This window comes from Cryptotermes secundus, unplaced genomic scaffold, assembly GCF_002891405.2.
Source record: "Cryptotermes secundus unplaced genomic scaffold, Csec_1.0 scaffold280, whole genome shotgun sequence".
In the NCBI taxonomy this organism is placed as follows: domain Eukaryota; kingdom Metazoa; phylum Arthropoda; class Insecta; order Blattodea; family Kalotermitidae; genus Cryptotermes; species Cryptotermes secundus.
Genome location: NW_019720566.1, coordinates 250986 through 270449, shown reverse-complemented (window position 1 = coordinate 270449; position 19464 = coordinate 250986). Strand labels below are relative to the sequence as shown.

General features: G+C 42.6%; 2 protein-coding genes across 2 annotated transcripts in view; one reads left to right on the top strand and one right to left on the bottom strand.

The window, feature by feature from the left end:
* Positions 1-149, bottom strand: part of LOC111868485 (cell wall protein DAN4-like) — a 1510-nt gene extending 1361 nt beyond the window's left edge. The window contains exon 1 of the mRNA XM_023859157.1: positions 85-149. Within this exon, the coding sequence (XP_023714925.1) occupies positions 85-149 (65 nt within the window). The remainder of the gene's footprint in view (positions 1-84) is intronic.
* A 17433-nt stretch (positions 150-17582) lies between these two features.
* The window catches only part of LOC111868744 (fatty acyl-CoA reductase wat), an 88164-nt gene continuing 86282 nt past the window's right edge, over positions 17583-19464 (top strand). Inside the window, exon 1 of the mRNA XM_023859693.2 lies at positions 17583-17919. The gene's annotated coding sequence lies outside the window, so the exon portion shown is untranslated. The remainder of the gene's footprint in view (positions 17920-19464) is intronic.

The window sequence follows — 19464 nt, the reverse complement described above, 5'->3', positions numbered from 1 at the left end:
ACGGGCGGGTGGAGGCGAAGGTACTGGTGGACCGTAAACTAGTGCGGGGGGTGGGGGTGGAAGTGGCGGACTGTACTGTGCTACCGGGACTCTTGGTGGTGCGAGAGCGGAGGTTCCTGCAAGCGGGGCCGGTGATCTGTCCTGTCCATCCGACACGGGAGGCGCTAACGCAGAGGGAGACACGAGCAGAGCAGACCTAGCGGCGACTGCGACCACCGGAACTTTGCTTTTCTGCGCCGTGCTCCAGCACGTCAGGCTGCTTAGTAGCAGAACGACCTGTCACACAAGAATGCACATTATGGGGTAATTTGTCAAATGCCTGTTACACTCCATGAAAACTGATTACATTATAATATAATAATTTTAAATAAATAAGAAAACCAAAAATAAAGCAAACAGCAAGCGAAGCACAGCCCCACCAAGCAGTAAGCAACATTTAGTTTGTAAAGAAAACCCAGTACGAGGCAACGCACGAGCGTGTCCCGGTTATCAGCTCAGTTTCTCAACCTGAAGTCACTATCAATGACGTCTACAGGAAATGATGTGTCTCTATGTCGTGCGTAGTAGAAACGAAGCAGGGAGCGACGCTAAGCGCCACATACAGCCTTTCTGTCTATATTTCATATATCTATAGCATTCTCATGAGCTACACAGAGACCACGCGTCACGGTCGAGTACGTGGACGCTTCAACTTGGTATTCAAGAGGTTCCTTGTTTCTTAGCCCTCCAGGCAAATGCCTAGATAGTGCTTCAGATCTGTACCCCAACTGTTTTTTTTAATTCGCTTAGTGGGGGGTGGAGTCCAACTGGGTCCACTCGGCACATCGGCCACTGATTGGCCTAGTGTAACTGCACCGAGTGATTATGATATGGATAATTTAATGGAATGAACATTGGCAGGGGACATAGAAGTACTCGGAGAAACCCTGTCACAGCGCCACTTTGTCCACCACAAATCCCACTTGACCAGACCTGGGCTCGAACCTGGGTCGCCGCGGTGGGGAGCCAGAGACTAACCGCTGGAGCTATGGCGCGGCGCGGCCTACCACAACTGCTTCCTTCTATGGCACTACAGCCATTTTGAGCCATAGCCTTCCTTAGAAGAACCTGTCAAATTGCTTTCGGTTTTCACTTCTTTGGATTTCGCAATAGTAACTTTGTTTATAGAGCAAGGTCGTCAGCCTTGCGTCCAACTCAGGACCAGGTCCCTGTAGCTATGTTCCTCGGTGAGAAGGACGCCCAGTTATACCTCCAGGCACTGGGTTCCCTGTCCTTCTCTTTCTGCGACTCGCAAGACTACGGTGGATTTACTCTAACCTGCCTCCACACGGGGTCCTTTCCAAATTTATTAGTCATTAATAACTTTAGCATTCAACGATATACAATCTGAACTATCGAAAGGTTCGTTGTATATGCCCTAAATAACTAGAAAGGAGTTTAGTGTGCGTACAGAATACAGCAAGCTGCCAAGAATACACGTCTTCAGTACGCTAGATACACGGAACTACACGTATATTATCAGCCTAGTTCACAAGATGTTCTGTGTTGAATTGATGGTGCCAAATTTCACCCAACAGCCTCCATCTGCATGATTAAGCTATCATGCGAACCTACTACATATTACAATTTAACAATCTATTTCTTTACATAATACCTATATTCTGACAGCGTTAATATTTTGCTCTTTAATTCGGAATTTTCGCATAATTTGTAGTAACTAAAATACAGGAGCCGGGATAGCTCTGGCAATATGACGATTAAGCTATGGGCTGGATATCCGAGGAATCAGGATTCGATTCCTGGTAGTGGGAAGAAATTTTTCTTTTTATCCATAAAGTCCAGGCCCACCCAGTCTCCTATAAAATGGACATCGAGGGCTCTTTCCTTGGGGCTGAAACGGTAGGGGCGTGAAGCTGACCATTCACTCCATCTACTGCCTAGGTAAAAATGATGGAGCTATACCTTCACTATTCCATATGTATTCATGGTGTGGTGCTTAATAATGTAAGCCAAAGGATAATTTTACTTATATATACACACATATGTGTAAGAGTTTGGATATTGATGCAGAGCTTGTAAACGTGTTTATGATGTTCGTACAAAATTTCAGGTGCCTAGCTCCCGAAGTTCATCAGCTACAGCCATCAGACCGAAAGCCAAATACCTCATGCATCCACTACCTTTTTCTAAATTATACAAAATTTAACATAACACATCTCAATACATATTTTTAAAGCTTTGCTCTCACGCCAAACTACAGACCCAACATGACGTAAGGCTAGTGCGTCCCAGAACTCAGATGTTTCAGTATTAGTAATGATAAGAAACTGGCGGCAGTAAATTTGGCCTACTTAAGGACAGATGTTAGAGGTAGTCATGACGCCATCCTCAATGAGGTTGGTCGAACTACGGCTCTGTATCTGATGGGGGCGGCTCATCATGGACCAGGGGGTTGATCGGGACACACCTTTGGGCACCTCCTCCTGGTCCCGCTGGGCAATGTCAATCATGGAGTCTGACTCAGTATGACAACTAAGCTAAGCTCCCATAGGGACAGTGGCGTCATATGGCCGGAACATTCCACGCGGCGGCATTATGACTCTCGGATATTAACCACCCATATGATTCAGATGGACCACCATCAACCAAAAAGTGAGGGACATCACTGACTACTGCTACAGCAGGAAAAAGCAACTCATCATTGGGTGTGATGCCAAAGCACACTACACACCCTGCGGGAGCACCTGCACCAATCCAAGAGGAGAAGGCCTTCTGGAATTTCTGGTGAGTTCGAACCTAAATATTTTTAATCATGGTAACGAAACTACCTTGATACTCTGCAATATGAAGGAGGCTACTGACTTGACACTAGGAACCAATAACATAGGAAACCTGATAAGTAATCGACACGTATCTGATGACCACAGATATATATATATATATACAAATATGTAACATAACAACAAATTGGTTACCATCAAGGATCCCAAACGAAGGAACTGGGAGTAGCACAAGGGCGACCAAAGCATGAATATGGAGATTATTACGCGACGTATACCCACGATAAGGAACACAGACCAGTCTGTTGATCAAGACCACTCGCTTACCAAGGATGACACCTTGGTGGAATAAAATACTGAGTGGGCTGAGAATAAAAGCAAGAAACCTATCTAATACAGTGAAAAGAACAGGCTAATGGGACACCTATAAGAAAACCTTCACCACTTACAATATTACAACACTCGCAGCTAAGAAGGGAACACACATCACAAGACGCGGTTTACACAGAAAATAAGAAAAACGACCCCGTAGTGAACGAACCACATACAAGTTTTAATTAAGACAAATAAGATGAGTTATCTTAACAAGTTTCAGCGAGTTTAAATTTATCATAGTTGACAAACACGGACTTTTTAAATACTTTTTAAATGGTTGGTGAAAACATATGAAGGCAGGCAATGCAATAGATTGACGTAGTTGGGACACCTGATGATGGCACTGTGTTGCCGAAACATGTTGTGAAGTGACAAGTGAAATTGTGTGCACTACAGGACAGCCACTGTATGGATGAAAATCAGTGCAACAGGACGCTAAAATATAACACTTACAACAAAGAAATAAGAAAAGTCAAACGATTCTCATGAAGGAGGAACTTCCAGGAGATCAATCATGAAGATCATGGCAAAAGAGGCGACCAACAAAGTCAGCAGCATTAAGCTACCTGATGGTCAGTATACTCACGCTGGAAAGGACACACTGAAAGAGTTATTTAGAGCTTACTTTCCAACAGCTTAAATGTAAAATTCATATGAACATTATTTAAAATTCGATAATTACCTACATTAAGGTATATAGCATTCTCTCATTACATATATTAGCCTACTGAAATAGTTGTGAAAATAAATAATGTCTGTTTAAAGAGAATATACTCTATATATAAACACATTGATTTTAAAAAAGAAAAAAAAAATAGAAAGGCAATTTATAATATCGGTAGGTTCATATTTTTCAAAGGCTTTCTTTGCAATTTGCACACGTCGATGACTTTCTTGTTTATGCATAGCAGATACAAAATATATTATATTATTGCAGAGCGTATAACAGAATATAAACAGAGACTGGTGGAAACACAAGCAGGCGAATCTGATGTGAAAAGCAAGATGTCTCAGCGGTGCTAGGAAACGGGTAATTTTTAGCTTACTTTCTTATTTCAGAACAAATGGAAGGAGGCTTATGAGATCATCTTAATTTCTGTGTGTGTATGTGTATGCTTCTATGTATTCCCATAATAGGCTTTTGTGGATTATGAGATCATCTTATTGTCTGTCTGTACATCCCCCCTCCCACCTAAATGCTTAGGCTTATGAGAACACCTTGCTGTCTGTGTGTTTGTGTGTCCTCCCTGCTGTGTGTTTTCCTCCCTATTTTTCGTTTTCTATGCGTTCCGTGTCGCATCAAAAAGAGTAGATGTTTCGTTCTTCCTAATACTTCTTATATATTTTACTTTTCTTTTAGTCATTTAACAAAGTTTTTAGTGTCACGAGAACAAAGCGTTGGTGATAGGACGATCAGTGAGTATTGGGCAGCTGGTGGAATGAAAATTGGAAAGATAAATCGAAATACTCGGAGAAAATCCGCCTCAGTGCCACTTTGTCCAATACAAAGCCCACATGCCCTAACCTGGGATCGAACCAAGGCTGCAGCGGCAAAAATTCAGTGACTAACCAATTGTCTGAGTTATGGCACGACCTGGAACTGACTGGTATTTGAACACATGCAAGTCTGAAATAAAATGTACGACAAAATTTTTGGAGGAATCCTGAATATCTGCGTGGATTATAATTTGGGGCACTCTGTAAGGAGCTATGTGGATAGTGTAAAAAGTAAATTTATCCCTGTAACAGGCCGTACAGGCCTATAGATTTGTGAGACGTCGAAGCTGCCACAGTTTCTAGATATTTGGCTTGCAGATGGCTGTGAGTTTTTCAGCCTTACGCGCCGGCCGCCTTTTAACNACCAAGGAATCAAAAGGAACCCTGTTACCACACATGTGTCGGGTGCAAACAGGTTCATTCACCACCCTGTTGCTCTTTCTGTTGTTTTGTGTTGAAAGTGTGAACACGTGTATATTGCATTTCTTATATCTCTTCTTTTTATTGCTAGTGGGGTGGGACTAAGTCCCTTGTACTGAGGCCACTTCTGGCCTATTGTACCAGCCCCAGATGATAGGTGAGGGTGATTGTGCAGCAGTTGGTGGAATGAATATTGGCAGGGGAAACGGAAATACCCGAAGAAAACCTGCCCCAGCGCCACTTTGTCCACCACAAATCCCACTTGCCCAGACCCGGGATCGAACCCGGGCCGCCGCGGTGGGAAGCCAGCGACTAACCGCTTGAGCTATGGCGCGGCCTTAAATTTATCTTACTGAAATCTATATATTATGTCACAGCAATTTATGTTTTCTAGGATGGTATGGATTCGTAGAACCAATGGCAGAAGTGTTGTGTCTAAAGTAGTCAGTTCATTGGGAAACAAGTGGAGAAAGGATAAAGGGAAAGTCAGGACCAGCAGCAAATGCTTTCATGTTATTTGAGATGTTTAAAATAGAGAGGACTGCGCCAATAAAAGTCAGTGGTTTGAAATGCTGAGACGTGGTTCTGGATAGAAATGGAACACTTGGATACTCACTGCTACTTTCGCCTTCATGACGGCGCAGATGTTCTGTCACTCTTGGAGATCAAATGTAAGTATGTACGTTCGTGATGACACTGTGCCTTATATACGTGTTGCTTGGGGTTGTTTTCGAAAATCAGCCATCTTCTTGTTTTTAAGTCTGTAGTTCTTACACAATCGGAACTCACTTGTTTTGTTCTGATCAACATGAATTTACAAATTTCCTGTTTGGCTGAACCAAGTCCACGTCTGATTCTCCTTCAACCCTCTCTTCATTAATTACTTTCACTACATACACATGCAACGGTATATGTATCCATGTTTGCCGACACTCTATCAGTTTCAGATGTTATTTAGGGTAGAAACAGGCGAAAGGAAGATTATGAATAATATGCTGAAAAGGATAAGAATATTAGCGGTCCGGTATTATCCAGCACTCGCCCAGAGCGACTGAGAGAATCTCGAGAATCCCAAGTCAGCACAGGCGTCTCCCGAATACTAAAGCTGAATAATTTTTAAAGGAAGCGTAAATTGTAGAGTAGGTTTACGTATGGGTTTCTTGGTCTATAACGTATTTTATGTGGCCTAAGTTCAGTCCCAAGTCAGCTCATGTGGGATTTGTCGTTGTTTGTGCCATTGAGAGAACTTTTGTCTACTTACATCTATTTCCCTTGCCAATTCTCATTATACCAACTGCACCATATTCACTGATCATCTCATCATCGTGGCTATACCGACAGCGTCGTTAAATAACCAACTTAAGTTAGAGGCCTACTGTGTACATTCCCAGTCAGTGTGAATGTAGCTGAGAGCTCGAATATCCTTGTAAGATTTTGAGGTCAGATGACGGATTAAGAGGTTAAGTTAGATCAGTTACGCTGCTTTTGAGGCTTATAACATGTCTAACGATTAACCGTTAGAAAATTAAAAACAAAATAAGAAAATGCAAATTAAACTTTTCTATCGACATTTTCTCCACACCGAATTGGATGGTAAAATATGACTCAGTTTTCAGATCCCATTAGTGGAAACCACGCAAATAACCTCATTTCTGACGAGGACTCAGCTTTTAGGTTGCATTTCTTGGGGTTCTCCGTTCCAGTAGGGCAGTCATGTTACGTTTTGTTTCATTATCAGTACTACTAATGACATCACAATATCTGGGAAATCATATTTCATGCAGCATCACTAAACAGCATTAACTGAACAAAGTCAACCTAAATGCATGTGAACCGGTCACGGTAGCCGAGCGGTCTAAGGCATGCACTGTCTTCGCTCGCTTGGAAACCGGGATCGTGGGTTCGAATCCCATTCACAGCATGGATGTTTAGTTTGTGTGTGCGTTTTTCTGTGTTTGTGTACAGGTAGAGGCCTTGCGACGAGCTGATCACGAGTCCAAGGAGTCCTACCGAATGTCTAAGATCTAGTAAACCGAAGTGAAACGAGAGTTTCATGCAGGTAGGCCTAGGCCCAAATTGGGGCTGTAACGTAAAACAAAATGCATGTGATCTATTCGTGACATGGTGTTATCAATTCCTTTATAACCAAGTAACGCTTATATCGCCAGGCCTTCATTGGCAGAACCGAGTCTGTACACCGGTGTACACTTAGTACGTGAGTTGGTGTTTACTACTTATGATTATTATTCATAAACATATTTGTAGTGCCAGGAAGTTCGAGGTTCGTACGTTTGGTTAGAAAAGTATGAGTATGTGCTACAGCAAATATTTTAGTTATGAGTCGTTCGTTACTAGATGCTTCTCACAATTATGCTGGGATGCTTACCGCGTTCCGTCCGTTTGTCCTATACGTAACACTTGTGTTCCGAGGTGACAAGCATTTACGAAATACCGAACATACTATCCTTGATACAATTTATAAATTATACTGCATTTCATACAAACTGCAGCCTCACTTCACATGAAGACTCAAACAAATTTCCAAGTACTGATAAACAGTGAGTAGGTTACAATGTGTTGGGTGAAAATAGTTCCCAGAATGAAGGTATTTTTTTTATTGCTAGTGCGGCTACCTCTGGCCTATTGTACTAGCCCCAGATGATAGGTGAGGGTGATTGTGGAGCAATTGGTGGAATGAAGATTGGCAGGGGAAACCGAAGTACTCGGAGAAAACCTGCCCCAGCGCCACTTTGTCCACCACAAATCTCACTAGACCAGACCTACAAACTGTGTATAAATTAATAAATTGAAAAAAGCAGCCAAGGACCACAAGGGCTGTAGAACCGAGGTAGATAGATATTGTTCCCGGTTAGCGCTGTAGCCAGATTTCCTCGACGCTTGAACGCCCTGTAGATAGATAGGCCTACGTGTTATGAAGTTCATCGTTACTTAATTTCCTATTGCTGTCTGTTACGTCATGTGTTTAAGTCCAAATATTCTTCCCAGCACACCTGTCCTGAAATAGACTCAACATGTTTTCTTCCCTCAAGGTAGCTGACGAAGTTCTGCGCCCTTACAAAATAACGTCAGATAGCGTTAGGATGAAATAAAAGTTGTGGTCCTTGGGACTCTTGATAATTTCAAGACTGGTGTACTGTGCATGAGTGTAACCGCTCTTGTTTGGGTTCAGACCAGTTTCTACTGACTGACTTAGAAAAACAAGTTTTTGTGAACACGCTGATTGCGAACTAGAAGTTGGAGAGATGTTTACTATTCTCGAAATGTTGGTCTATTTTTAGCTGCTGTTCATACACTCGTACACTAAATGAGAGGATCAACACAAGTCGGTGTCTGCTAACTTCAGTCCCAGATTCACAGTATTTTCCCTTATTGCTATTGGGGTGGGACTGAGTCCCTTGTACTGCGGCCACTTCTGGCCTATTGTACCAGCCCCAAATGATAGGTGAGGGTGATTGTAGAGCAGTTGGTGGAATGAAGATTGGCAGGAGAAACCGAAGTACTAGGAGGAAACCCGCCCCAGCGCCACTTTGTCCACCACAAATCCCACTTGACCAGACCCGGAATCAAACCCGAGATTCACAGTATCCTTCACGCCGATATTTCTTTGTCCTTAAGCGTCCTCAGTCAGCCAAGTCTCTCATACCTTAGCCCTGCAAGGGTTAAGTCTGCTACGTTCTATTGCTGTATATGCCGTGGAGAAATCTAACATACTCGTGCCGGTCACGGTATCCGAGCGGTCTAAGGCATGCCCTGTCTTCACAAGCTCGGAAACCGGGATCGTGGGTTCGAATCCAGTTCATGACATGGATGTTTAGTGTTTGTGTGTGTGTGCGTTTTTCTGTGTTTGTGTAGAGGTAGAGGCCTAGTGACAAGCTGATCACCCGCCCAAGGAGTCATACCGGATGTCTAAGATCTAGTAGACCGAAGTGAAACGCAGATTTTCATGAAGGTAGGCCAAGGCCNGGGGGGGGGGGGGGGGGGGGGGGGGGGAAACATACTCGTAATGCGTAGTGATACGACTGTTGGTAACTTTTGCTGTGGCTTTCAAGATTAATGGACGGCCTTAATATTTACTTTCAGCATTTATACCAAACAAAACATTCTGTTTTATTTTACAGATGCGTTGTTTTCCTGCAACATACCGTTCTTATAAGAGAGGTATGTTTGCAGTCATGATAAAAAGGCTATAATTTATACTAGTTTTCTTTTCGAAAAAAAAATGGTAAGCTGGTGTTATTATTTAAAACTGATGATGGTGAGTTCTTAATCTTGGACAGCATCTCATATTTCCATTATCTCATATTAAGAAAAAATTGTCACATAATATTATGCATTTTTAAGTAAACGGTTTTACTATTTACAGTGTATTATTTGCAGGATTGTCTGACGTTTTCTTTAGATGTCATTCATCAGAAAGTGAATGAAATAAAATGATAAGTCCATTAATATTGTAAGAAGGGAAGAACTAGATTATTTGAGAACTTAAAAGCACCTTTCTCTCAGGAAAGAAAGTCTGGAAAGCATCCATTTTTTAAAGCATCTCTTACGTTATCTCGAGAAGCGAGTAGAAGTCTGCTTGGGAAAATCGGTTCTCCTTAATGAACTTAAAGGGGAACTTGCGTAGTACTGCAAAAAGAAAGGTTCCATGGGGTAGAGATAACGACGCAAGGCGAATGGTTTTTTCAGCTGGCAATAACAAACATTTTAGCTATCCCTGTAACAGGCCATGGAGGCCCATACGATTGCAAGACGTCCAGGATCCCACATTTTCCAGAAAATGGGCTCACAGATGGTAGTGATTTTGTCAGCCTTACGTGCCGGCAGCCCTGTATCCTCCAGGAAGATTCCTGGTAAAAAAGAAGTAAATAAAAGGTATCCCGTAACAGGCTGTGGAGGCCCATAGGGTTGTGAGATGTTAAGGTTCCCACATTTTCTAGACAATCGGCTCATAGATGGCGGTAAGCTTGTCAGCCTTTCGCGCCGGCCGCCCTTTACCCCCAAGAAGATTCCAAGAATAGTCCTGGCACTCATTTCCGTTAGATGCTTAGTCGACCCCAAGCCCATAGTGCGGCTGGAAGGATTAGGTCAGTTGAAAATATCAAATAACCTAATCGGAATCGAACCCGCGACCTTCCTTTTTGTAGCATAGTGCCTCAACCAACTACACTACCTCGTGCCCCAATAACAAACAGTTTTCTTTCTTAGAACTACAGCCCCAGTGGGCCTAGGCCTACCTCCATGAAATTCTCCGTTCACTTCGGTTTTTCTAGATCTTACACATTCGGTAGGACTCCTTGGGCGGGTGATCAGCTCGTTGCAAGGCCTCTACCTGTACACAAATACAGAAAAACGCACACGCACAAATTAATATCCATGCCCTGAGTGGGATTCGAACCCACGATCCCAGTTTCCAGTACATGCCTTAGACCGCTCAGCTACCGTGACCGGCAACAAACAGTTTAAAGTTTAAAGTATTTAATTATTCATGGGAAATCATCGACAGGCAAGAAATTTGCTTCGCTTCCCTTTAAGGGGGATTCAGTGTTATTTATAAGAATTTCTGAGAGCATCCCTTCACCAAGAAACAGTTATGAGCCTGCACTAACAAGTCAGTCATCAAGCTCACAGGACGTTCCACGTTGTTGAGACAGAGACCACAACTGTTTAGCTCAGTAACAGTAAATTTGTCGGCTTGATGTGCAAGAGACACTGGTTTTTCCCATTTCTCAGAGAGGTGAAATCAGACAACTGTTGCTGCGTACAAGGATTATATCATAGCGTAACGTTCCGCCATTAATTACATAACTAATAATAATTCCGTGGCCTGTAGTCCGTAAGCTAACTATACCGACCGAGCGACCGCCGCTTGTCGGCGAAGTTAGTGCCAAATTTTACGGCAAGAAGATGTCACGTGGTCAGTGCAACGGATCCCACGGCCGTTAATCTCTGTTTTCTAGACCGGAGCCGCTATTTCCTTGAGATAGCTCCTCAATTATCCTCACGAGGCTGAGTGGTCCGCGTTCCAGACCCACTGCTTCTCAGAAAATCTGACAGCGCCGTGAATCGAACCTGGCACCTCTGGATCTGTAGCCGAAAATTCTGACCACTAGACCACAGAGGCGGTCCCATTAATTACATTCGCCACAAAATAATAAAAGAGGAATTTGTGGATGAAAACTCAGTCACCGGAACATCAAACTTTCTTTCAACAGCGTCAGAGCCGGGCGATACGAGTTCCTCTCTCCAGTTAAAGAATAAAGTCTTAATCCAGTATGTCATGTTAACTCAAAAACAGCAACAAGTGCATATTTAATAGATCTAAGTGCTTCTCGTAGCCGGTCACGGTAGCCGAGCGGTCTAAGGCATGTACTGTCTTCGCTCGCTTGGAAACTGGGAACGTGGGTTCGAATCCCACTCAGGGCAAGGATGTTTACTTTGTGTATGTACGTTTTTCTGTTTGTGTACAGGTAGGGGCCTTGCGACGAGCTGACCACCCGCCCAAGGGGTCCTACCGAATGTGTAAGATCTAAGAAAACCGAAGTGAACGGAGAAGTTCATGGAGGTAGGCTTAGGCCCACTGGGGCTGTAGTGCGAAGGAAAAGAAAGTGCTTCTCGTTACAGCAAACATTTGCACGAATACCAACAGAATAAGTCCACGTCTCTATGAAAGAAAACAGCAGCGAAGAAATTGTTTGGCGGAAAAAACAGAAATCTGGAGAAGAATGTGCAAGAAATGTCTGTAGGATCACGTGCCGAGCTTGGTGGGTCATTGAACTGAGCAAGACGCTAACTTGATGAATAAATTTCAACACCGCTAATGAGTCTTTATAGGTCTACCGGGTGACGCTTTTTGGTTCCGAATGAGCAAGTGACATTTCTTTAATTCACATCTGAAAGCGACCAGTCAAGTTATTTACAGGTATTTTTAAAGAGTAACGATGAGCTTAAAATCGATGACAGAGCTCCCATTATGCACGGGCTCTTCTCACAAGACTTGCATGGAGTTAAATGGGCCCAAAATATGAAATTCTGCCTCTGGGCGCTCGAGAGCTCTCGGAATTAGACTATTTTAATTGTCCCATAGCATGTATATGAGAAAGTGTGGATTTCATATGTATTTTTCACTTATCTAATTTTTTATTTTTAAATTTAGTAGCGTGGTTGGTTAAGGTACTATGCTACAAGCCGGGAGCTTGTGCCTTCCAGCCGCACTACAGCCCTGGGGTCGACTCAGCCTCTAACAGAAATGAGTACCAGGAAGATTCCTGGGTGGTAAAGGGCGGCCGGTGGTAGGGCTGACAACTTCACCGCCATCTGTGAGACGATTGTTTAGAAGATGTGGGAGCCTCAACTTCTCACACCCTGTCGGCCTTCAAGGCCTGTTACAGGGCCATCTATTCTCTTTACCTTTTGTTTAATGATTCACTCTGTACCGAGATTTAGAGCAACGATGATGGAATCATTAATGAATGTGGAGCAGTTGAGAGAATGAGAAGTGGCAAGGGAAACACATGTACTCGGATAAAACGTGCCCCATTGCCACTTTTTCTACCAAAAATTCCCTATTACCCGACCTGGGATCAGACCCTGGTTACCGTGGTGGGAAGGCCGCGAGTGACTGCCTGAGCTGTGGCACAGCCCCTAATTTCTGGGCTTCTACCCGGGACCTTGTATTCGCTAGACTAATATGTTAGGGATCGATCCATCTGATCACCCTCTTCCGTGTCTGAAATCCATTTGTTTAATAAAAGTAACGCTGTCCATAATTTATGCTAACCGTCTTAAAACTTTTCAGGATTCGTTTTAATGTTTAAAATCTATTATTATACATGACGAATATATATTTTAGTCATTTTAGTATGAAGACATCAGGGCATGCAATGCAGTAATTAGACGTACATATAGAAAACGCACGTGAAGATGGCACGTTAGTGCTGAAACATGTAGTGCAAAAGAGAAGAGTAAGGTGAAAAAGTGTATGCACTGTAAGACGGTTAGCATAAATCATGGACATGAGTCAGTGCAACAGGACGCTAAAACATAACATTATTAAAAGTAACGCTTTTGAATTTTTTTTGTATTCATAACTGGGCTACAAATAAAAGTGTATTTTTACAGTTTCCACGTAAAAAGTAGTGCCTCATTGTAGATTTGTCATTTTCTTCATGGCTTATTTAAATATTGTTATAGTACCTCAAAACAGGCGCCTTTCCACAGGACAATTTTTAGCGTAGGCCCTGTACATTCTTGAGTTAGGAAAGCACATTTTCAGCCCAGCCATGTGTTGCGGTGCTAGGTCCGAGGGTCAGCAGGGTCGAGAAAGAGAGAATTGGAGCTATTAATCGGCCAATTTTCATTTTATTTTCTTATAATAACTACTATAGAGTTTGGGGTGAGAACATTAGTTAAAAATGTATTTTCGAAATGAGCCTGATGATGGCTGAATGAGCCGAAAGACATTTCTTATTGAATCTATATTATAATAATTTATTCCCTCGGCTTCATTAATTAATCAACAAGCCGTGGAGATGTATTAAGAACTGGAGGAATAGCTCCATCATTCTTAACCTCGGTGCTAGCTGAAGGTGAGTGGTCAGTTTCACGGTCAGACCGCTTTACACCCGGGGAAGGAGACCCGGTATTCATTGTATAAGATATTATGTGAACCCCAGAGATGGTCTGCGCGTTATGGAGAACAGAAAATTCTCTTGCCCCTGCCGAGAATCGAACACCATCTCCTCGGTCGTACAATCCTTTTTCTTAAATTCGCATAGTGGGAGGCGGAGTCCAGCTGGGTCCACTGGTCACGTCGGCCACTGAATGGCCTATTCTACCTGCCCGGGGTAATTATGGTGATGGAGAATTTGGTGGAATGAAGATTGGCAGGGGAAACTGAAGTATTTGGAGAAAACCTACCCCAGCGCCACTTTGTGCACCACAAATCCCACCTGACCAGACCCCGGGCTCGAACCCGGACCGCTGCGGTAGGAAGCCAGCGACTAACCGCTTGAGCTATGGCGCTGTCTTCGTCCAACCCTTAGCCTACTAGCTATACTGACTGAGCTATTCCGGCTCCCATAATATATAAAGAACAGAGAAATAAAAGGAGATGATAAGGCGTGAATAAGGCGAAGTTATCATTGCAAAGATTTCTTAGCACGCCACTAAACACTGATCCAGGGCCAGTAATCCATGTATATTTATCACAGACACAAATCGAGCCTTTACCACTTCTAAAAATTGTTGTGTTAATAGTATGTGTCTGGTGTTACAGGCTTCAAGTAATTATCCACTCGCGCATTCATCCCGCTCTGAATGATTTATCACAGGAGAATCATTTAAAAAATTACTCAAAATTCGTACGAACAATTATGAAGCGAGCCTTAACAACAGCAAACTAGCTCCCGGTTACGTAAACGGACTTTGTTGGCATTAAGTACGCAACTAACGAGGCTAATATTCGGGTTCTAAATAGAAATACACATGTCGGTAAGGCTATGTAATATGATGGAAGATGAAATACGCACATCTGGTTTCAATTTGCGAAGTTTCAATACAAGTTTCCTTACTGAACCAACCTGAAGGGACTCAATAACGAAGGAACCAACCAGGAAATTAACCGAGCTACCAGCCCCGACCAACAAACTGACCAATCGTTCACATAAATTCACTGACCAGCCAGAAAAATTTGAGATTTGAGATTTGAGATTTTCAAAGAGGTGAGAAATTGGATTGTAGTCTCTTGAGGGTCTGTAAAGCCTAGGTATTTAGGTGGTTGCCGATGTATCGGAGGGACCTGCTGCCTCTGTCTCCTACTCAGAAGACGGAATCAGCAATTTTAGATTGTGGTCTTCTTAGTTTATGACATCATATATCAATGGACAGGACGTTTCGAAGGAATCTGTTGTCTCTATCTTAGCTCAGATGATGAAATTCTTGGATTTAAATTGTGCTGGCTTTCTGGGTTTTAACGTCGTGTAACCAGCGTTTCTGAGAAACCAGATACCTCCACATTCTGCCCGAAAATGCAGACAGCAGACTCTTTTAAAACAAGGATAACTGCGTACAAGGCTTGGCAATGTCAACATTCAGAAGACAATTCTCTGACCACAAAAAGTAAACAACTACCAATTGTAAATCTTGCAGCGAGCTCTATCCTAAGGCGATTCAGCTTAATTTGCTTTCTCAGAACTTACTGACCAGGGCTTAATTTATGCAGGAACTGTCGGAAACAAAGTTCCAGTTTTCTGCTTTTCTCTTTTTAAAGGAAGCGAAATTTATATGGTCATATTTCACAGTTGAGCAAGAAGTTCTGGGAAGAACTTATTATCTATTGTCTTTTCACTACACACTGAGAATTTAACGCTATACGGACCGTATAGAAAACATCGCGTTCAACAGCACTTCCATTGTTGACAAAAAGTTCAAGTCTTTTCCGTCTGACTTTTTCACGCAGCCTTTTCAGTACCTCCAGATAGTTAATTTGGTATGCCAGAGTCATCAAACCATACTGAGGTTTCTGTCAACGGCAAGCATACGATGGTGAGTTCGCGAACTTTACTGTCATACCTCGTATCCGTCATATCTATTTAAAAAACTTCCACAGCCAACCGTAGACCTCTATAACCGTGCCACAATGGCCATACCATCATAATATATAATTCAATTAAATGAAACCTCTCACACTGGGGGGCAGAAAACACTTTATTCCGCCGCCAATTCTGTTGGCGGCCAACTATTCGACTCTGCCGTGCGGTGGTCATAGCTCACGGAATGGAGCATGATGAAATGATAATTGGAGGGTTGACATTGAAATATTCAGAGATAAATCTGCCTTAGTTCCACTTTGTCCACTATAAATTCCACACGGGCTGCTCTTGGGTTGAACCCGGGACTCCGCGGTGAGAAACCGACCAAGTTTTATCTGAGTACTAACTCCTAGAACGCTTGAAGATTACTAAGAAGATTGTATAACTGTAGCCAGGCCTATCGTTCTTAATTGCAGCATCTCTACCTGTGATCTGACCCATGCCATATGTGATTTAATTTCTATTCGCACAAGTGAGCTGTTTGCCTGTCATACTTTTCGCTTGAAGATCTTTCCCGCTTGAGACCACTCCAGGTCAAGGTTTGTGGACCTGTGGGATGACAGTGGAGTGACTCGTCAAAACGGAGGGCAAATGCAGCTATAGAATTAACGAAATTTATATACGTACGAGTAGATACATATTTTTAAAATAATTCTAATGATTTTTTCACGTGATACAACTCTTTAATGAACCGTCACAACACAGCAAATAGTAAAACATCAAAGTCAGCGTTCAGCTGTGGCTTTGCTACATGTTTCGGCCACTATCGGCCATCATCAGGCAAATACATATCAACAAAAATCTACCATTTAACTGCAATCATAAAATGGATATAAAACTATTAATCGTACAAATTTAAAAATGCTTATGTAAAAAATACAAAAGTTCAGATTATATAAAAATTAAAAATTGGAAGTATTATAACAAGATAAAATATTAATGATGTTTTCAAAAACATTGAATCAGTCGTTGGATATACCTTGTGTGCGTTTCCATAGACATTAGGGAAATTCGATATTACTTTATATAGAAGATTTTAAGAGAGGCCCATGGTGTAGCAATTAATGAATTGTGTAATGCTGCCTCGTCATTAAGAAGAATTGTCCGTATTGCATGGAAAGCAAACAACGATATTTTAAATGCCGAAGAGCTGTAGGAGTAAAAACTGCACGCTTTAAGAAAGATAAGTGAAAGTAAAAGTAAAGCTATCCCTGTAACAGGCCGTGAAGGCCCATGGGGTTGTGAGATGTCGAGGCTCCCACATTTTCTAGACAATCGGCTCACAGATGGCGGTGAAGTTGTCAGCCTTACGCGCCGGCCGCCTTTTAACCCCAAGAACATTCCTGGTACTCATTTCTGTTAGAGGCTGAGCCGACCCCAGGGCCATAGTGCTGCAAGGAAGATAAGTAAGTAGAACACGAAATTAAGATGTAAAAGGTAAAGGCATCCCTCCGATAGGCCATGGAGGTCCATAGGGTTGTGAGACCTCCAGTCTCCCACATTTTCTACACAGTCGGCTCACATATGGCGATAAGGTTGTCAGCCTTATGCTCCGGCCGCCCTTTACCCCCGGAAAGATTCCTGGCACTCATTTCTGTTCGAGGCTGGGTCGATCCCAGGACCATAGTCGACTGGAAGGATGGTATCAATTGAAAAATCCAATAAGATCGGGATTCTAACCGGCCACCTTCCGGCTTGTAGCACAGTGCCTCAACCAACTACGCTACCGCGTGCCCCTGAACACGAAGTTGCGACATTGGTCGAATGGTGGTGGTTAAAATATTGGCAACGACTTAGATCAGTCGCATAACAAGTTCTGGAACGCTTGAAAAAAAAGGGGAAGGAAAAAAGAAATGAAAAGAACCAAGCTTAACCAGTGTTACTTGTTCTTTGTGTCCGGTTGCACGCATGTTTTTAGAACTTGCCTTTCAACTTAACGTCGGTTAACTGAAAAACGGCTTCGGTAACTTTCCTAACTCCACCTGTTTACGTACACATTTTGCACTGTATCTCAGCAATTCGCCTTGAAGCGGCACAGGAATTGTTGACGTGGAAGTAAATCCTCAGGTATTCTATACCACGGTACTAGATATAGGTCAGTTGTCAGCTTCACTTCCAGCCGCTGTAACTGCAGAGGCTGTTTGGGTTCCAGAGCCGAGCTAGGCGTGTTTACGGAGAGAAGTATTCCGTATCTGCCTGGCACCAACCCCGTCCATCATCTGTCGTTACTCACTCAGGTAACAGCTATTAAATTTCCAAAAGTGCATGAATAAAATCAAATGTAGGAAACAGATACGAGTATAAGGTTTTATACAAGACACCAGAAGTTTGGTGGTTCGTCAAAATGATAACCGGACCGCTGCAAACTCGTGACGAGGTTTTCCAGCTTCGCACTTCGATATTTTTTATTCATTTATTAAGCAATCAGAATCTACAATTCTATAAGCTAGTTTATTGGAGTAAGAGCTGTGATGCTCTTTAATGACGTGACGATTCCCTTTCTCCAGTGGGAGGTTCCTCTTAGTTTTCTTTTAGATCGGCTGGCCAGTATCTTCGGAGTCTTCGATTGTGCTGCGGTTCAACGAGTGGCTGTAGGATGTCGTTTGGGTGATTTGCTAGTTTGCTGTGGTGTGTGGTACTTTTTTTCTCTGATGACGTCCTTGATGTATGGTATATTTAGATCTGTATGTAACGTTTCGTTGGTGTTTCTTAGACTTTCTATTTATTTATTCGAGATACAGGTCCATTATAGCAGATTTAGNGAGAGGAGGGGGGTTCTCAGTCGCGCAACATGTTACAATATAATTACAAAGCGACTATGTCACAGATATTATTACACGGGACAGAAGTTATTTTGAATGTTAGAAGGAAAAGTTGTAGGCCTTAATAAGATACTAAGCCGCATGTTATTGTCATGTCATGCACTTCGAAATATTTTATTATAAAATGGATATTTAAGGACTTGAATTTCATGAATTTTTGAAGTAATATTAAATTGATGCAAATTGAAATTAAATATGGGTGCCACGTTCTAGTGAAAGATACTAAATTTTAGCGAAATATTTTCGGACGCTGAACATACTAATCCACGCAGTCGAAATCCTTTATGAACATTAATTTGGGGCAGTTTGTACAAACAATTTGTCATATAGGCTACTGTGGGAAACTTCCCAATAGGCTTGATAGAGACGTTACATTCACTGTTCGAATGGTGGACTTAAATTTGATCTTATCAAGCAAATTCGAGAATATCTGACAGAAATCACAGGACCATTTCGTCCCTTGATTTTCCGAACCATCCTCAGTTGAAATTTAAAGACACATGAAATTTGCGTTGGTCTGTTCAAATTCGAATTGACTGCCCTTTTCTCACGCTCCTGCCATAAAGTTTATAGACCTCGACAAAACCCTGTCGTGACACCTTTCTTTCAGCTCAGTCCTGCCTTCAGACTGCGAACACTGACAGATAGACGTTTGTTGCGAGGTGACCCAGCATCAGTTTGTACCCTGTGTGATGTTCCTCTTGCAGTTTTACACATCCTGTAACAATGCACGACGACGTCTCTGGTATAGTGGTCAGAGTTCCTGCCTACAAATCCAGAGGTCCCTGGTTCGATTCCCGGCGCTACCAGATTTTCTGAGAAGTAGTGGGTCTAGAACGGGGTCCACTCTGCCTCGTGAGAATAATGGAGCAGCTATTTCAAGGAAATAGCGGCTCCGGTCTAGAAAACCGAAATTAACGGCCGTGGGGATTCGTTGCGCTGACCACGCGACACCCTATA